The sequence below is a fragment of the Octopus sinensis genome, linkage group LG5 (genome assembly GCF_006345805.1).
Source record: "Octopus sinensis linkage group LG5, ASM634580v1, whole genome shotgun sequence".
In the NCBI taxonomy this organism is placed as follows: Eukaryota; Metazoa; Mollusca; class Cephalopoda; order Octopoda; family Octopodidae; genus Octopus; species Octopus sinensis.
Genome location: NC_043001.1, coordinates 24,305,616 through 24,324,229, shown reverse-complemented (window position 1 = coordinate 24,324,229; position 18,614 = coordinate 24,305,616). Strand labels below are relative to the sequence as shown.

At 39.4% G+C, this 18,614-nt stretch overlaps 1 protein-coding gene across 1 annotated transcript in view; it reads right to left on the bottom strand.

Moving 5' to 3' along the window:
• The window catches only part of LOC115211754, a 749,350-nt gene that overhangs the window by 714,630 nt on the left and 16,106 nt on the right, over nt 1-18,614 (bottom strand). Inside the window, exons 4-5 of the mRNA XM_036503111.1 lie at nt 16,352-16,427; nt 3,525-3,677 (exon numbers count right to left, since the gene is read on the bottom strand). Of these exons, the coding sequence (XP_036359004.1) occupies nt 3,525-3,677; nt 16,352-16,427 (229 nt within the window). The remainder of the gene's footprint in view (nt 1-3,524; nt 3,678-16,351; nt 16,428-18,614) is intronic.

Sequence of the window (18,614 nt, the reverse complement as noted above, 5' to 3'; positions counted from 1 at the left end):
GAAGAATTATGATGTACTTGCATAGCAAGTGACCTGATCTGACATTGTGTGCTGGAACGAAAACAATTGCAGCATGGAAGGTGTTTATAAGCCATTTAAGAAACACACAAAATCCGTTAGATTCACTTCAACATTTAAATTTAATTTGTCAAAATATTTTCATCACTTTGAGACTGTGACCTGTTCACTGACAAAATTCCGCACTGACAAAAATATAACAATGATTAAGTTATGTGCAAAATAATAAATAAAACGTATATATTTATTATTTATTTATTATTTTGCACATTATTTAATCATTATGTTTAATCTTATATTTAATCTTTCTATAATATGTAATTTTTCTAAATGGTATAATTTAATTTTTCATTATTGAATTGATAAAAGGTGTTTTTTTCTAATTTATATATATACTAGCAGTATCGCCCGGCATTGCTCGGGTTTGTAAGGGAAATAACTATATAAGCATTTTTAGAGAGTTACTTCCCTTATAGATGCCAATTCGGGCTTTCTTAGCCATTTCTGTTTCGGTGTCTTGAAGCCATGAAGTCGTTGTTCAAAAAGAACGCTGGTCTCCTTGACAACGCTTTACGACATTGATTTCCTTACACTCCCTTCCCCACAGCTTCACGAGGGAGGGAAGAAGGGGGAGAAGCAAACAGGTGCAGGTGTGACCATGGACGCCAACTCCGCCGCCATCAATACGCGAAAAATTATGCATTAAAATGGAATAAAAAATGATGTTAAATTATTTTTAAAATCGTAGACGCGCGCTAATACTCCGATGGGCTCGATATGAATCACGACTATAAGATACCCGAATTTGGTTAAACTGCACCGCAAAATGTGGGAGTAGTTAGGAATCTAAATCGAAGGGGACAGACACTCACACAACTACAGTTTTATATATATTATATTTTGTGAAATTTGATTTAGTATTTCTAAATTGAATTTTTCCCTGTAAGTTTGAAATAATATTCCCTCATATTATATATATATATATATATATATATATATAGGACAGGTTCCTTTCAGTTCCCATCAACCAAATCCACTCACAAGGCTTTACTAGTAGAAGACACTTGCCCAAGGTGCCACACACTGAGACTGAACCCAGAGCCATATGGCTGAGAAGCAAACCTCTTACCACACAGCCATACTTCTTCCCCCAAGCCCCTTATTTACTTATAAGTAAATATATTGGCAAACTTTCTATCACCAAAATTTTTGAAGACTATTTTCTTTATATAGAGAGAAATCACTTCCAGATGTAATACAAATTAGTATATGTAGTTATAATAGATAAAAATTAGGAACATTAGAACGGAAGTTGATAAAAATATCGTAATTAAATATTCTAATTAAATATAGTCATGTTTTTAATTAGCTGTTTATAAATACTCTAATATTTTTGTAATTGATATGTATAAATGTCTATGAATATAGTTTAGGTATATAAATAGAAAATTGTATAGACTCCATTTGCAATGCAGCTGGCTCAGTGGTTAAGGGGGTGGCAAACTACCAGCAGAAGGAGTCAGGAAATAGGTTGTTGTTGCTGTTGTTGTTGTAGCTTTAGGATGCCTTTGATTGTACCTATTAATGAGAGAAGGCATTCCACCTGTGATTGTCCTGTCTTTATTTCAGATGGTCACATATAAATTGAGGGAAATTTAGCAGCTATTTCTAGCAGATCAAACAACTACATAGAGTCTTCTACATTGGCTTGAATAGAACATAGCTATTGTAGTTTAGCTCTAGGGTACCTCTGCCTGAACTTATCAATGATAGGAGGCATTTCACTTATAGTTGTCTTTTATTTAAGGTTGTGGCATATAAATTGAGGGAAAAGTGGCTATTTTTTCTTGCAGATCAAACAATCACACAGAGGTTCCCACATTGGCCTGAATAGAACATAGCTATTGTAGTTTAGCCCTAGGGTACCTCTGACTGAACCCATCAATGATAGGAGGTATTCCACTTGTGATTGTCTTTTATTTAAGATTGTGGCATATACATTGAGTGGAGGCACTTGGCTTAGTGGTTAGGGTGTCAGCACCACGATCGTACAATTGTGGTTTCGATTCCTAGACTGGGCGACGCGTTATGTTCTTGAGCAAAACGCTTCATCTCATATTTCTCCAGTCCACTCAGCTGGCAAAAATGAGTAACGCTGCGATGGACTGGCGTCCCGTCCAGCTGGGGAGCACATACGCCATAGAAACTGGGAAACTGGGCCCATGAGCCTGGCTAGGCTTTAAAAGGGCGCATTTATTTATTTATATAAATTGAGGGAAATGTGGCTATTTTTTCTTGCAGATCAAACCGTCACACAGAGGTTCCTACATTGTAGTTTAGCCCTAGGGTACCTCTGACTGAACTTATCAATGATAGGACGCATTCCACTTATGATTGTCTTTTATTTAAGATTATGGCATTTAAATTGAGAGAAAAGTAGCTATTTTTTCTTGCAGATCGAACAGTCACACAGAGGTTCCCACATTGGCTTCAATAGAACATAGCTATTGTTGGTGTTTAGCCCTAGGGAGCTTCTGATTGAACCTATGAATGATAAGAGTCATTTCACCTATGATTGTCCATCCTTTATTTAAGATTGTCACATATAAATTGAGGGAAATTTACATGTTTTTTCTTGCAGATCAAGTGACCATATAGAGGTTCCCTCATTGGCTTGAATTGAACATAGCTGCTGCTGTTGTTTAGCCCTTGGTTGGCCCTGATTGTACTATCAATGTTAAAATTCCACCTGTGTCATTTATTTATTTAAGATGGTTATATATAAACTGAGGGAAATTTAACTTCTATATCTTGTAGATTAAGTGACAGCCCAGAGGTCCTCTTTTACTTGTTTAAGTCATTTGACTGTGGCCATGCTGGAGCACCACCTTTAGTCAAGCAAATCGACCCCAGGACTTATTCTTTGGTCTCTTTTGCTGAACCACTAAGTTACAAGGATGTAAACACACCAGCATCGGTTGTCAAGCGATGTTGGGGAGAGAAACACAGACACACAAATATATACACACACATACACACACACATATATATGTATATACGATGGGCTTCTTTCAGTTTCTGTCTACCAAATCCACTCACAAGGCTTTGGTCAGCCCGAGGCTATAGTAGAAGACACTTGCCCAAGGTGCCATGCAGTGGGACTGAACCCGGAACCATGTGGTTGGTAAGCAAGCTACTTACCACACAGCCACTTCTACACCTATTATTTTGTCTCAAATTAATGTATGAAAAAATTAATGTGAAAAAAAAAAGGAATTTTGAAAGAAGTTTCTATAAAACTAGTTTTAAAACATCAAATACCTATGGGGGTTTACCAGAATAATACAATAATCAAAAGGGTCCATAGATACAAAAATGGTTGAGAGCCCCTGTTCTAAATAATGTGGTCACCAAATTGGGAAATAACAGTTATTTAAAATGCAATTAAATTGTAAGTGTGGTTTATTTGAATAATAAAATTTGATGAAACAACAGTGTCATCTTACGTCCATTAAATGATCTTCCGAACGCTTAATAAGATCTTCAAACACGTCTCGAAATTGGTAGAGTTTTTGTGCCTGGCTTGTTTTATGGGTAGCAATTTCTTCCAAGGGTTTATACACATTCTTGATAAGTAAACTAGCAACGTCAAGATGAGCCTGTCAAAAAATAGAATATATTTAATTGTTAAAGAGTGATTCATCATCATCATCATGATTTATACGAATATATTTAGTTGATAAATACATAAAGATAGAGAGAGTGGTGTGAGGGGGAGAGTGTGTGAGAGAGATGGGTATGGAAAAGAGAGGGAAATGAGGAGAGAGGGGTTGAAGGGAGAGAGAGATGGTGGGAGAGGGGGTGAATGGAGAGGGGTTGGAGGGAGAGAGGTATGGACGGAGGGAGAGAAGGTGGAAGGAAAGGGGGTGAATGGCGTGCAGTTGCAGGGAGTGAGGGATTATTATTGTTGTTGTTATTGTTGTTATTATTATTATTATTATTATTATTTTTAATAAAAGGAGAGTGATGGAGGGGAAGAGAGAGTAAGAGAGAAAGACACAGAAAAGGAGATATAAAGATAGAGAGTGACAGAATAATAGAGAGAGTGAGAAGGACAAACAGACAGACCGACAACACCACACACACACACACACACACACACACACACAAAAACTGCAAAATATCCACACAACTTGAACCCTCTAAATCCTGTCAGTGAACAATTCCTTCAGCGGCCCTTATACTTCTGCTGTGTAGCAAAGAGTGGAATTATAAAAAAAGACCAAACAACCCTTATTTGAAAAACTGGTGGGGGTTGAGGACAGAAAGGGCATCAGGCCATAAAATACTGCCTCAAATAAATTAGCAGAGCAGTAAAAATGTGTGAAACATTTCAAAGAGTTTTACCAATTTTGAGTTTATTGAAATGAGAATACATGCACATAATTACACATGTGTATACAGCATACACTCTTGTATTGTTTGTTCCTTCTCAAGCCATGCCTGGCTCATAAGGGCCGGTTTCCTGGTTTCCTTGGCATATAGGTTCCCCACCTGGACGGGACGCCGGTCCGTCGCAGGTGAGCTCCAAGATGCAGGAGGAAAGAGTGAGAGAAAGTTGTGGCAAAAGAGTCAGCAGAAGTTTGCCATTACCTTCTGCCGGAGCCGCATGGAGCTTAGGTGTTTCACTCATAAACACACACTCTCATAGACATCCGTAAAATGTAATCAAATGCATACACTTGGGTGTTAAAAAGACATGAATAGCCACTTCATAAGTGTAGGTATGTCTACTCTTATATTTATGCACACACTGACTTTCACACATGATCACAAAATCTTGAAACTGTCTTGACTCAAACAAAATAAAAATGCTTTGTTGTTTTGTTTATGGCCAGCTTTGAACAGTACAAAGAACTTAAGTAATGTTGAAGAATACATACATACGTAAGTACATAGAAAGATACATACATACATACATACATACATACATATACATATATATGTACATAGATACATATATACGTACATAGATACATAGATACATACATACCTACATACATACATACCTACATACATACAGATACATACATACATATATACAGATACCTACATACAGATGCCTTCATACAGATACCTACATACATACATACCTACATATATACATACAAACCTACCTACCTACATATATATATATATACATACGTACATACATAAATGCATGCATGCATATATATACATACTTAGTTTATCATTTAAGTATATATGAGCATGTCTAGATATGCAGGCATATGCATTAGAAGAAATACATCAAACAAAACATAAAAATCTGCACCATACACACACACACACACACACACACACACACACACACACACACATACACACACACACACACACACACACATACATACACATACATACACACACACACACACACACACATACATACATACATACATACAAACATACTGTGTTGTTGATGTTGAAATTCCAATGAAGGAGCCTTGGATCTCAGTTAGAAACCGGCTCTTTCTCCGTTGGCAAGAAAACTTGAAACAACACTGAATAATGGCATACATACATTAAATAGAAAATAAAAATCTGTCCATACACTGACTCCAAACATTGCAGACATACACACAAACATGCACAAACACCCTGTTGATGTTGTTGAAGTTCCAATGAAGGAGACTTGGATATACATTAGAAACTGGCTTATTCAATATTGGCAAGAAATCTTGAAATAAAACTGAACAATGACATACATACAAGCTTCCAGCTCCTATAACTGGATTATAAATTCATGACACGCAAAAAGCACCGTCCGAACGTCGCAGATACTAGCGCCGCCCGACTGGCGTCCGTGTCGGTGACACATAAAAGCACCAACCGATCGTGGCCGTTTGCCAGCCTGCGCTGGCCCCTGTGCAGGTGGCACGTAAAAAACACTCACTACACTCACAGAGTGGTTGGCATTAGGAAGGGCATCCAGCTGTAGAAACACTGCCAAATCAGACTAGAGCTTGGTGCAGCCTCCATGGCCTACCAGACCCCGGTCAAACCGTCCAACCCATGCTAGCATGGAAAAACGGACGTTAAATGATGATGATGATTTGACTGATAATAATTGGTGCACTTGGTTTTGTTAGTAAATGCATAAGTGGCAATCTGGATAAAATAAGGTTTTCAGAAAAATAAATCAACCACCAAATTTGCTCATTAGAAATCCAATCTCTCAAGTTTAAAATGTGATGTTGTTTATTTATGTACATTCTAAAAAGCACCATTCGAGCATGATCGTTACCAGCGTCACCTTACTGGCACTTGTGCCGGTGTGCAGGTGACATGTAAAAAAAAAAAACTTGATTTTTTTCGTGGATGTTGCCAATACCACCTGACTGGCCCTCGTGCCGGTGGTACGTAAAAGCACCCACTACACTCTCGGAGTGGTTGGCGTTAGGAAGGGTATCCAGTTGTAGAAACTCTGCCAGATCAAGATTGGAGCATGGTGCAGCCATCTGGTTCGCCAGTCCTCAGTCAAATCATTCAACTCATGCTAGCATGGAAAGTGGATGTTAAACGATGATGATGATTCTCATGATGGAGTTTTGTATCTTTGTTTGAAACCAGCTCCTTCTCAGAGGATGAATTCAGATAAAAACAGAAGAATTCATATATATATACATACATACATACATACATACATACATACATACATAAGTACATACATACTCTTTTACTCTTTTACTTGTTTCAGTTATTTGACTGCGGGCATGCTGGAGCACCGCCTTTAGTTGAGCAAATTGACCCCGGGACTTATTCTTTGTAAGCCCAGTACTTATTCTATCGGTCTCTTTTGCCGAACCGCTAAGTGACGGGGACGTAAACACACCAGCATCGGTTGTCAAGCAATGCTAGGGGGACAAACACAGACACACAAACACACACACATATACTTATATATATATATACATATATACGACTGGCTTCTTTCAGTTTCCGTCTACCAAATCCACACACAAGGCCTTGGTCAGCCTGAGGCTATAGTAGAAGACACTTGCCCAAGGTGCCACGCAGTGGGACTGAACCCGGAACCATGTGGTTGGTTAGCAAGCTACTTACCATACAGCCACTCCTGCGTCTATGCAAGCATGTGATTTTTCTAGGCTCTTCAAATTTGTTTCATATTTTATCATACAGACTTATCTTACAACTCTAATTTTTATTTTAATTATTAGTTATTTAGTTGTAAAATCTCAAGAACTGATCATGTGAAGTCAGTCACTGCATCAAAGTGACTGTTCCATGTTACTACTAGCCAGCTATCTTATTTCTTTACTACCCACAAGGGACTAAACACAGAGGGGACAAACAAGGACAGACAAACGGATTAAGTCGATTATATCGACCTCAGTGTGTAACTGGTACTTATTTAATCGACCCCAAAAGGATGAAAGGCAAAGTCAACCTCGGCGGAATTTGAACACAGAACGTAGCGGCAGATGAAATACCTATTTCTTTACTACCCGCAAGGGGCTAAACATAGAGGGGACAAACAAGGACAGACAAACGGATTAAGTCGATTATATCGACCCCAGACTATATATAACTGGTACTTATTTAATCGACTCCAAAAGGATGAAAGGCAAAGTAGACCTCGGCGAAATTTGAACTCACAACGTAGTGGCAGACAAAATACCGCTATGCATTTCGCCCGACGCGCTAACGTTTCTGCCAGCTCACTGCCTTTGAAGCCATCTATCTAACAGGAAGGAGTTTGTCAGCTACATTCACCCCAGCACTTGACTGGTACTTATTGACTCCGAAATGATGAAAGGCAAAGTGGACCTCAGTGTCTTTTGAACTCAGAATGTACGGAACTGAAAGAAACATCGGTAAACATAGCATTTTGTCTGGCTCAGTAACATTTCTGCCAGCTCATCACTTTTAACATTATCTAATTTATTACTATGGCATATGAATAGAGAGAGAGAGATTATATTCCTTGCTTAATGTTATCAGCTAGTTATTGATATCAAAAACTAAGCTCCGTGCTAGTAGGATATTAAGAGCACCATCTGAGTGTGATCGTTGCCAGTGGCTATCTGGCCTCCATGCTGGTGGCACATAAAAACACCATTCGAGCGGGATTGTTATCAGCATCGCCTTACTGGCACCCACGCCAGTGGCATGTGTAAAAGATTCGAGCAAGGTCGTTGCCAGTACCGCCTGACTGGCCCCGTGCCAGTGGCACGTAAAAGCACCCACTACACTCTCGGAGTGGTTGGCATTAGGAAGGGCATCCAGCTGTAGAAACTCTGCCAGATCAAGATTGAAGCCTGGTGCAGCCATCTGCTTCGCCAGCCCTCAGTCATACGTCCAACCCATGCTAGCATGGAAAGCAGACGTTTAATGATGATGATGATGATGATTCAGCTAAAACTGATTACAATAAACAGCTTTTCCGGCAAATAAAGTGAGTTCACAGCTGTAACCTACACCAGTGTTGCATAACCACTCCACTCAAGAGTACCTTGGATCATAGGGCAACATGGAGTGCTTGAGGAGACCTATTGAGTCATTTACATCAAAATCAAATAGAAATTGTAGTGTGATCCTCGTACCGGTGGCATGTAAAAAGCACCATTCAAACGTGGCCAATGCCAGTGCTACCTTGACTGGCTTCCATGCCAGTGGCACATAAAAGACAGCAACTAATTGTGGTTGTTGCCAGGCCCCTCTGGCCCCTGTGCCGGTGGCACGTAAAGAGAACCCACTGCACTCTTGGAGTGGTTGGAGTTAGGAAGGGCATCCAGCTGTAGAAACCTTGCCAGATAAGATTGGAGCTTGGTGTAGCCTCCTGGCTTCCCAGACCCCAATCAAACCGTCCAACCCATGCCAGCATGGAAAATGGACGTTAAACGATGATGATGATGATGATGACCAACAGGATATTGAAACTTAATAATTCAGCCAAAGAATTACTCCTGTGTCAAAGTTCAGATCTTTTCGGTTTGAACAGCAGTTTTTTAAAATAATTTCCACGTAACTAAACACTTTTAAACTTCGTATACTGGTAGAATGTGTTTATAAAACATCTTTTTCTCTTGGCTTTATTGAGAAAATTCTATAGTTTGTAAGATATTTGTTGTTGTTTTTCTTCAGTTTCTGCAATTTCAACCAATCAATGACGTCTATCGAGGTAAAAAACATTCTGTGCCGTATGAATATGTCCGTCGTTTAAGAAACAGATTGGGTTTATTTACATTTGTGAAGATAAAAAGATACCCTTCCCCCTAACCCTAAAACAGATTGAAATGCAATAGATCGATACTAGGGTTATAATTATGGGTGACAATTTCATATGACACTGCTAGAAAAAACTGCCGTTCAAACCGAAAAGATCTCAAAGTTCTTATCACAAACACAAGCATACAAACATATATGTAGACAAAATGCTCACTTTGGAAGAATTGTTTTAATTTTACTGTAAATGGCAGTTGTCTGTATCAATATAAGTGCTTGTTAGATTAATCTCTGTCTAACTATACAATTCAATCACATTTTGTCAAATTACACACTTTTAACATTAATTAAGTTTATTCACACCTTTACCTGTTTGAATGGGAAAACAAAGATATTTTATCAATTATATAATTTCAAATTGAATTTTTTGTAATGCCATATATGTGTTGATTTTATTTTTTCCAGAAAATCTGTGTATTTGCAAAAAACGAATGTAACTGATTTAATTATGCGTAATTGAATTTACAATATCAGAAACACTGATTTCATTAAATTTTATCAACGGAATTTTTTAATCTTGTTTCTCAGCCAGAATAAGTTCTGTGTAAGCAAAAATTATATTAAGATACGTAAAAGTTGTCTCCCTTTAGTAGTATCGTTTGCTTATAGAGTTCTTGTTCTTGTTCAGAGATACAGCATTGTCTCGGTCGACTGTTCGTTACGAAACTGTACAAAATTTTTCCACAGGCCAATACCTTTGGGTGTTGGCCGATGCCAAAAAATCTATGATTAAAATTTCATAATTGGCGCTGCACGTGTTGCACCAGATTCCCCTGTCAATACCTCCAAAAACATCCAGTATCCGTTCAGGCTTTATAATAATAATAATAATGAAATTATTGTATACAGTGCTCGGGTGCACCACAACGTGTCAAAAGTGCATATAAAGCATATGCATTAATGTACAAATGTCTGGAAAGCAAACAATGTATGAGTCAGATACATTTCTGCGTGTGTATGGAGGGGAGAAAATCAGGTGTGGTGTTGGTGAATCTCAGGAAGTATGGAGGTTTTGAAGGATGCAGTGCTCCGACAACTAACAACTGATGCCGGGGGTTTGTTCCATGCTTCAGCAACTCTTAACGTAAAAAAAATGTTTCCGAAAGTCATGGGAGCTGTGCTGTTTTCTAACTTTGTAAACATGTCCACAGGTGTTAGACAGGTGGAGTTTGAAAAGGCGCTCAGAGTTATAGTTTGTAAGATGGTTAATAATTTTATGGGTGTCTGCCAAGTCAGCTGCCAGACGTTGGAGTTTCAATGTGTCCATGCCCAGGGAAGTAAGGCGTTCAGAATATGGCAAATGCCTGATGGAGGATATTCTCTTGGGTTCAGAATATGGCAAATCCATGATGGAGGGCATTCTCTATTATATTACAGTAAACTCTCTCATCCAAAACCACTGGAAAGAAGGGTTGCCGGATAATCGAATTTTCCGGATATTTGATCATCACTTTTTAACTCAACGTAACTCATTATGTAACACCTTACAAAATTCATTAAAACTCTTTATATACATCAGTGTTATCATTAATACTCTGAGTAAAAAAGAAATGACAAAATTAGAAATAAATATAATTTGAGTAAAGAACAAGTTTTAATAACCTTATGAAATATAGGTTCTGTAAATGCACTAAAATGGCCCAGTGGTTAGGGCAGCGGACTCATGGTTGGAGGATCGCGGTTTCAATTCCTAGACCAGGTGTTGTGTGTGTTTATTGAGTGAAAATACCTAAAGCTCCACGAGGGTCTGGCAGGGGGTGGTGGTGACCCCTGTTGTACTCTTTCGACCCAACTTTCTCTCACTCTCTCTTCCTGTTTCTTGAGCAACGCTGCAATGGACTGGCATCCCGTCCAGCTGGAAACCAGGGCTATGAGCCTGACTAGGCTTGAAAAGGGCGCATAAATAAATAAAATGTACTAAAATATGATATTGTACTGTACTTTGAGAAGCAACAATCCATTTTAGAAAGAAAAAATTAGTACAAATTTTCTGGACTCTAATTAACAATACATTTTCTTTTCTTTTTCCTTTCTGAGTGCTGACAGCTTAAGAGTTCTGCTGGTTATTTGAATGGGAGATAAGAGGGATGATTTTATAGTAAAATGTTTTGATTTCTACAATTCTATATTTGTGAAATGTGGAATTTATATGACATACTCTATTTACATTAGTCAGACAGTGTACATAATAGAAATTCATCACAGAAATATAGAATTGTATTATTCAATCCGTACAGAGCTGATATAAGACATCAATGGAGGTTTATAAGCCTTAAAAAAGAATGAAAGGCAAAGTGGTGTTTGAACTCAGAACTTAAAGACAGATGAAATGCTGCTAAGAATTTTGCTTGGCACAGACTGCCGGCATCACTTGTTAGTTGTTGAAGCACTGCTTCCTTCAAAACTTCCATGCTTCCTGAGATTCGCCAACACTATAACTGATTTTCTCCCCTCCATACACACGCAAGCATGTATCTGACTCATACACTGTTCGCTTTCCAGACATTTGCACATTACTGCATATGCTTTATATGCACTTTTGACAAGTTGTGGTGCACCTGAGCACTGTATACAATAAATTCTTTATTATTATTATAACATTTCTATCATCTTGCTACATGAGAGTCAAACGGAATATTAACCACATTACTTGATTCACTCATCCTTCATTACCAGTTTGGTGGAAGTAATGAATAAATAAATAAACTCTAGGTACTACCCCACTGCCTCATAGAGGCAACACACACACAATCTTATTTCTTTATGAAGATGTACTATTTTTACTATCATCAACCAGCAAAGATGTAAGCTCTTCAGCCGTTTCATGCAATTCAAAACTAAAGAAAAGAATCAGATTTAAGAAGAGACTGCATTGTCTAAGACATTATATAGAGGTATGACAAGAATTATCACTTTGGTAAAACACTGACCAACAATGCTCAAACTGTGGCTTGCAAAATGCATTCAGTTCATGAAGCCATTATGTATGACTCTGGCGACAGTATTGGGTTTTACTGCCAGTTTTCCCAAAGCTGCCTTAACATTCTACCAACTGAATTTTAAAGTCGTCGTCATCGTCATCGTTTAATGTCTGCTTTCCATGCTAGCATCCTTTTCCAAGTAAGTTTTACATACATACATGTATATCATCATCATCATCGTTGTTTAACGTCTGCTTTCCATGCTAGCATGGGTTGGATGGTTTGACTGTGGGCTGGTGAACCAGATGGCTGCACCAGGCTCCAGTCTGATCTGGCAGAGTTTCTATAGCTGGATGCCCTTCCTAATGCCAACCACTCTGAGGGTATAGTGGGTGCTTTTATGCGCCACCAGCATGAAGGCCAGTCAGGCTGTACTGGCAACGGCTTCGCTCGAATGCTTTTACACATGCCAACGGCACAGGTGCTAGTAAGGTGATGCTGGTAACAATCCCGCTTGAATGGTGCCTCCTACATGCCACTGGCACAGAAGCCAGTTAGCCACTCTGGCAACAATCATGCTCAGATGGTGCTCTTAGCACCCTACTAGCATGGGGTACAAGTGCCAGTAAGGCGAACCTGGCAACGATCACACTCGAATGGTGCCTTTTATGTGCCACTGGCATGGAAGCTGGTTAGCCACTTAAATAATTATGTCATGTGACCTAATGGTTAGAGTGCTGGATTCACAATCACAAAATCATGGGTTTGGTTCCTGGTCCTGGTCCTGGTGGCATATTATTAGGTTGTCCCAAAAGTTCGTAAACACTTGCGAAAATTGAATTTTTACTCGCCAAGTACTAACAAAAACAACAAAAATTATTCCTCAAAATAAAGACCATTATTTTCCAAGACTTTCTACGAACTTTTGGGACAACCTTCTATTTTCTTGAAGAAGGCGCATAATTTCACATTGCTCCAGCTTACTCAGCCGAAACTTAGTATAATCCAAGTGCTTGTACAGCAACCTCTCCCTGCCACTGTTACATTTGTGGTGTTCCCCTAAGTCAAGCATAGGAGGGATGTAATTGTGTCTATGTCCTCTAGCTACATAAGCACCTAAAACAGTAAATGAAAGCATGATGCTTGTTACCAGGCCTTACTCTCTTACAAATGATGCTAAATCATGAATATAAATATATATTTCACCGATGTCTTTCAACAAACTTTATAATCTTTAATAAGGAAATAAATAGAGGCTTTCAAGCTAAAATACCTATTTCTTTACTGCCCACAAGGGGCTAAACACAGAGAGGACAAACAAGGACAGACAAACCGATTAGGTCGATTATATCGACCCCAGTGCATAACTGGTACTTATTTAATCGACCCCGAAAGGATGAAAGGCAAAATCAACCTTGGCAGAATTTGAACTCACAACATTGTGGCAGACAAAATACCTATTTCTTTACTACCCACAAGGGGCTAAACACAGAGGAGACAAACAAGGACAGACAAAGGGATTAAGTCAATTATATCGACCCCAGTGCATAACTGGTACTTATTTAATCGACTCCGAAAGGATGAAAGGCAAAGTCGACCTCGGTGGAATTTGAACTCACAACATAGCGGCAGACGAAATAGCACAAAGCATTTCGCCTGGCGTGCTAACGTTTCTGCCATCTCGCCTTTCAAGCTAAAATACCATGTAGTATTTGCTTTGTTTGACCTGCACTGTTGCCATCATAAGCACAGTGAACCTTTGATTAGAATGTTGCCAACCTGTAACCAACAATGAAAGCCACATTCACCGGTTGATGTGAAATAGTAATGAAAAGTTGAAGTGAGACAAACTGGGTGCAGCTGTTTGGAAGGTGATGATTTGATGCAGCTGACTGGATGTCTAATCTGCTTTTGGCAACAATACTTTTTGGCACTGGAAACCTTCTCACACACACACATGTACACACACACACACAAACAGATGCACACACACATATGCACACACACATGCACACACACATGCACACACACACACACACATGCACACACACACACACGCACACACGCACACATGCACATACAAACAGATGCACACACGTGTGTGCATCGACACACAAACACACACATACACACACATGCACACACACACACACACACACAAACACACACACACAACACACAAACACACACTCATGCACACACAAATGCACACATACACACACATGCACACACACACAAACACAAACACACAACACACAAACACACACTCATGCACACACACACAAATGCACACACGTGTGCACATGCACACACACACACACACACAAGCACACACAAACACATGCACACACACACAAATGCATACACGTGTGCACATGCACACACACATACACACAAACACACACACAACACACAAACACACACACAAACACATGACCCGCACGCAAACACACACATACACCCATGCACAGAACTATATAGAAAGAGATAGAAAGAGAGAGAGATTACAATTTATTAATTGAACACAAAGGATATAAACATCTCCCTCTCCTCAGACACATAGATAGAAATATAGCCACACACATAAACAGAGAGTGTGAGTAGGAAGAAATAGACAGACAGACAGAGAGGGAGAGAGGGAGAGAATAAGAGAAATATTAAATCATCTGATGTCAAATAAGTTAGCGTTGAATCAACAGTGCCAAATAGGCGGGGCCAAAGTGGCTGTACTAAAATACTTGTTGTTTGTTCCTTCTCGAGCCATGCCTGGCTCAAAGGGCCAGTTTCTCGGTTTCCTCAGCGTATAGGTGCTCACACCCCTGGATGGGATGCCAGTCCGTCGCAGGTGAGCTCCAAGATGCAGGAGGAAAGAGTGAAAGAAAGCTGTGGCGAAAGAGTCAGCAGATGTTCGCCATTACCTTCTGCCGGAGCCGTGTGGAGTTTAGGTGTTTCACTCATAAACACACACATCGCCCGGCTTGAGATTCGAACCCACGATCCCTCGACCATGAGTCCGCTGCTCTAACCACTAGGCCATGTGCCTTCGCTACTAAAATACTTGATACCTACAAAACTGTCAGCAGTAATTTGTGTCCAAAAATGAATCCACTGTATTTTGAACTATGAATATTATATTTGAACCATTATGCAGAAATAAAAACAGACTATCTACTCCAATTATGAAGAAAAGAGAGGATGAAACCAATAAACTGTCCACAGTCTGTCTACCCTATGTGAAAGGTCTCTCTGAAAAGATACAAAAGATATGCAACCCATATGACATCAGGACAGTATTCAGGAGTAATATAACACTTTGCAAATATCTCCTTCAAGTAAAACCATCATTAGAAGAGAATTTGACCAAAGACTGTGTGTACGCCATCCCATGCAGCTGTGGTAGGTTACAGAAAGGCAAAAAATGCCGCCCCCTCAAAATAAGGGTAGATGAACATCACAAAGCTGTGACACGAGGGGATATTGATAAATCGGGTATAGCTGATCATGTATGGAAAAATGGAGACCACCTCCCCTGTGGGATGAAGTTAAAATAATAGACTGAGAACGCTGGAAAATATGAAAACTAAAAGCAGCAGCACATATACTAGGACACAACAACCTCCTAAGCTGAATGAGTGCAGATATGAGTAGCATATGGGAACCAGTATAAAGGAAAGATAGAAAAAGATTAGATTTATAATATGTAAAATTTACTCCATCTCATCAGACACACAGAGAGAAATATACTCACATCATATGCCCATGGGCATATGGTGTAGTGGTTAAGAGATTGGGCTACTAACCCCAAGATTCCAAGTTTGATTCCAGGCAGTGACCTGAATAATGATAACATTGAAAAATACCTTAGGATTGAGAACCAGGTGTGAAACTTCTCCAAGACACCTGATGAAGGCTGGAGGGTATATCAGCCAAAACATTGTGTTAACAACAAGCAAGGTGAGGACAAATATCCATTGAATGTAAATAATGTACATAATGTACATAATTCCTCATCTTTTAAACATAGAACTGTATTATATTTGAAGCTGTAACATTTGAAATTGTAAACTTTTAAAGGAAAGACAATGTTTTAAAAGCATACAAACCTGTGCGTCATTCTCAGTTTCTTGAAATAGTGTTTCCCAAGCAGCAAAAATGGAAGTCGGACTATCAATTGGTGGTCTGTTATAAGATAAAAGTTAATAGATTAGATTATATTGGATAACAAACACTGAGAGAAAATATATGATATCGTTTACTTGTTTCAGTAATTATAATAATAATAATAATAATGAAATTATTGTATACAGTGCTCAGGTGCACCACAACTTGTCAGAAAGTGCATATAAAGTATATGCAGTAATGTACAAATGTCTGGAAAGTGAACAATGTATGAGTCAGATACATGCTTGCATGTGTATGGAGGGGAGAAAATCAGGTGTAGTGTTGGCGAATCTCAGGAAGCATGGAAGTTTTGAAGGATGCAGTGCTCCGACAACTAACAACTGATGCCGGCAATTAGACTGTGGCCATGCTGGGGTACCGTCTTGAAGAGTTTTTAGTCGGACAAATTGACCCCAGTACGTTTTTCTAAACCTGGTGCTTACTCTATCGGTCTTTTTGCTGAACCACGAAGTTATAGGGATTTAAACAAACCAACACCAGTTGTCAAGCATTGGTGGGGGACAAACACAGACATGAAGACACACATACATAGATATACATCATCATTTAACGTCCGCTTTCCATGCAGGCATGGGTTGGACCACACACACACATACATACATATATATCATCATCATCATCATCACCATCAGTTAACGTTCATTGTCCATGCTGGCATGGGTTGGACGGGTTTGACCAGGGCTGATAAGCTGAGGTACTGCACAAGGCTCCTATCTGATTTGACATGGTTTCTACAGCTGGATTTTCTTTCTAACGCCAACCACTACAAGAACGTAATGAGTGCCTTCACAGGCCACTGGCACAGGTGCCAGCTGCATGACACCAGTATTTCCCACGCATATGATTTCACTTGACTTGACAGATCTTCTTCTCAAATACAGCATATCACCATGGGTCTATGACAGGCTTCTTTCAGTTTCCTATTTCTTTGTTGCCCACAAGGAGCTAAACATAGAGGGGACAAATAAGGACAGACAAAGGGATTAAGTCGATTACATCAACCCCAGTGTGTAACTGGTACTTAATTTATCGACCCCGAAAGGATGAAAGGCAAAGTCGACCTCGGTGGAATTTGAACTCAGAACCTAATGGCAGACTAAATACCTATTTCTTTACTACCCACAAGAGGCTAAACACAGAGGGGACAAACAAGGATAGAGAAAGGGATTAAGTCAATTACATCAACCCCAGTGCATAACTGGTACTTAATTTATCGACCCCGAAAGGATGAAAGTTAAAGTCAACCTTGGCAGAATTTGAACTCAGAACCTAATGGCAGACTAAATACCTATTTCTTTACTACCCACAAGAGGCTAAACACAGAGGGGACAAACAAGGATAGAGAAAGGGATTAAGTCAATTACATCAACCCCAATGCGTAACTGGTACTTAATTTATCGACCCCGAAAGGATGAAAGTTAAAGTCAACCTCGGCAGAATTTGAACTCAGAACCTAATGGCAGACGAAATACCTATTTCTTTACTACCCACAAGAGGCTAAACACAGAGGGGACAAACAAGGATAGAGAAAGGGATTAAGTCAATTACATCAACCCCAGTGCGTAACTGGTACTTAATTTATCGACCCCGAAAGGATGAAAGGTAAAGTCGACCTCGGCAGAATTTGAACTCAGAATGTAATGGCAGATGAGATACCTCTAAGCATTTCGCTCGGCATGCTAACGTTTCTGCCAGCTCACCACCTTTCAGTTTCTCTCCACCAAACCCACTCACAAGGCTTTGGTTGGCCCAAGGCTATAGTAGAAGACACTTGCCCAAGATGTCACACAGTGGAACTGAACCTGGAACTATGTGGTTGGGAAGCAAACTCCTTACCACACAGCCACACCTGCATAATAACAGAGGTGACAAGTGGAGGAAATATGACAGATTCGAGATGAGACATCTTCTGCCTTACAGCTTTTTACTTGTTTCTATCATTAGATTGCAACCATGCAGTGGCACCACATTGAAGGTTTCATCAAACAGCTTGACACCTGTACTTATTTTTTTCATTTTCTCTTGCCAACAGCTATACCTGTGTCTACATATAACAAATAATTGGTTCAATAATAGAAATCGATAGAATGAAAGCACCAGGCACAAATAAATACTGACGTTGATATAATCAATAAAAACCCTTCAAAGCGGTGCCACAGCATGGCCACAGTTTACTGAGTAAAA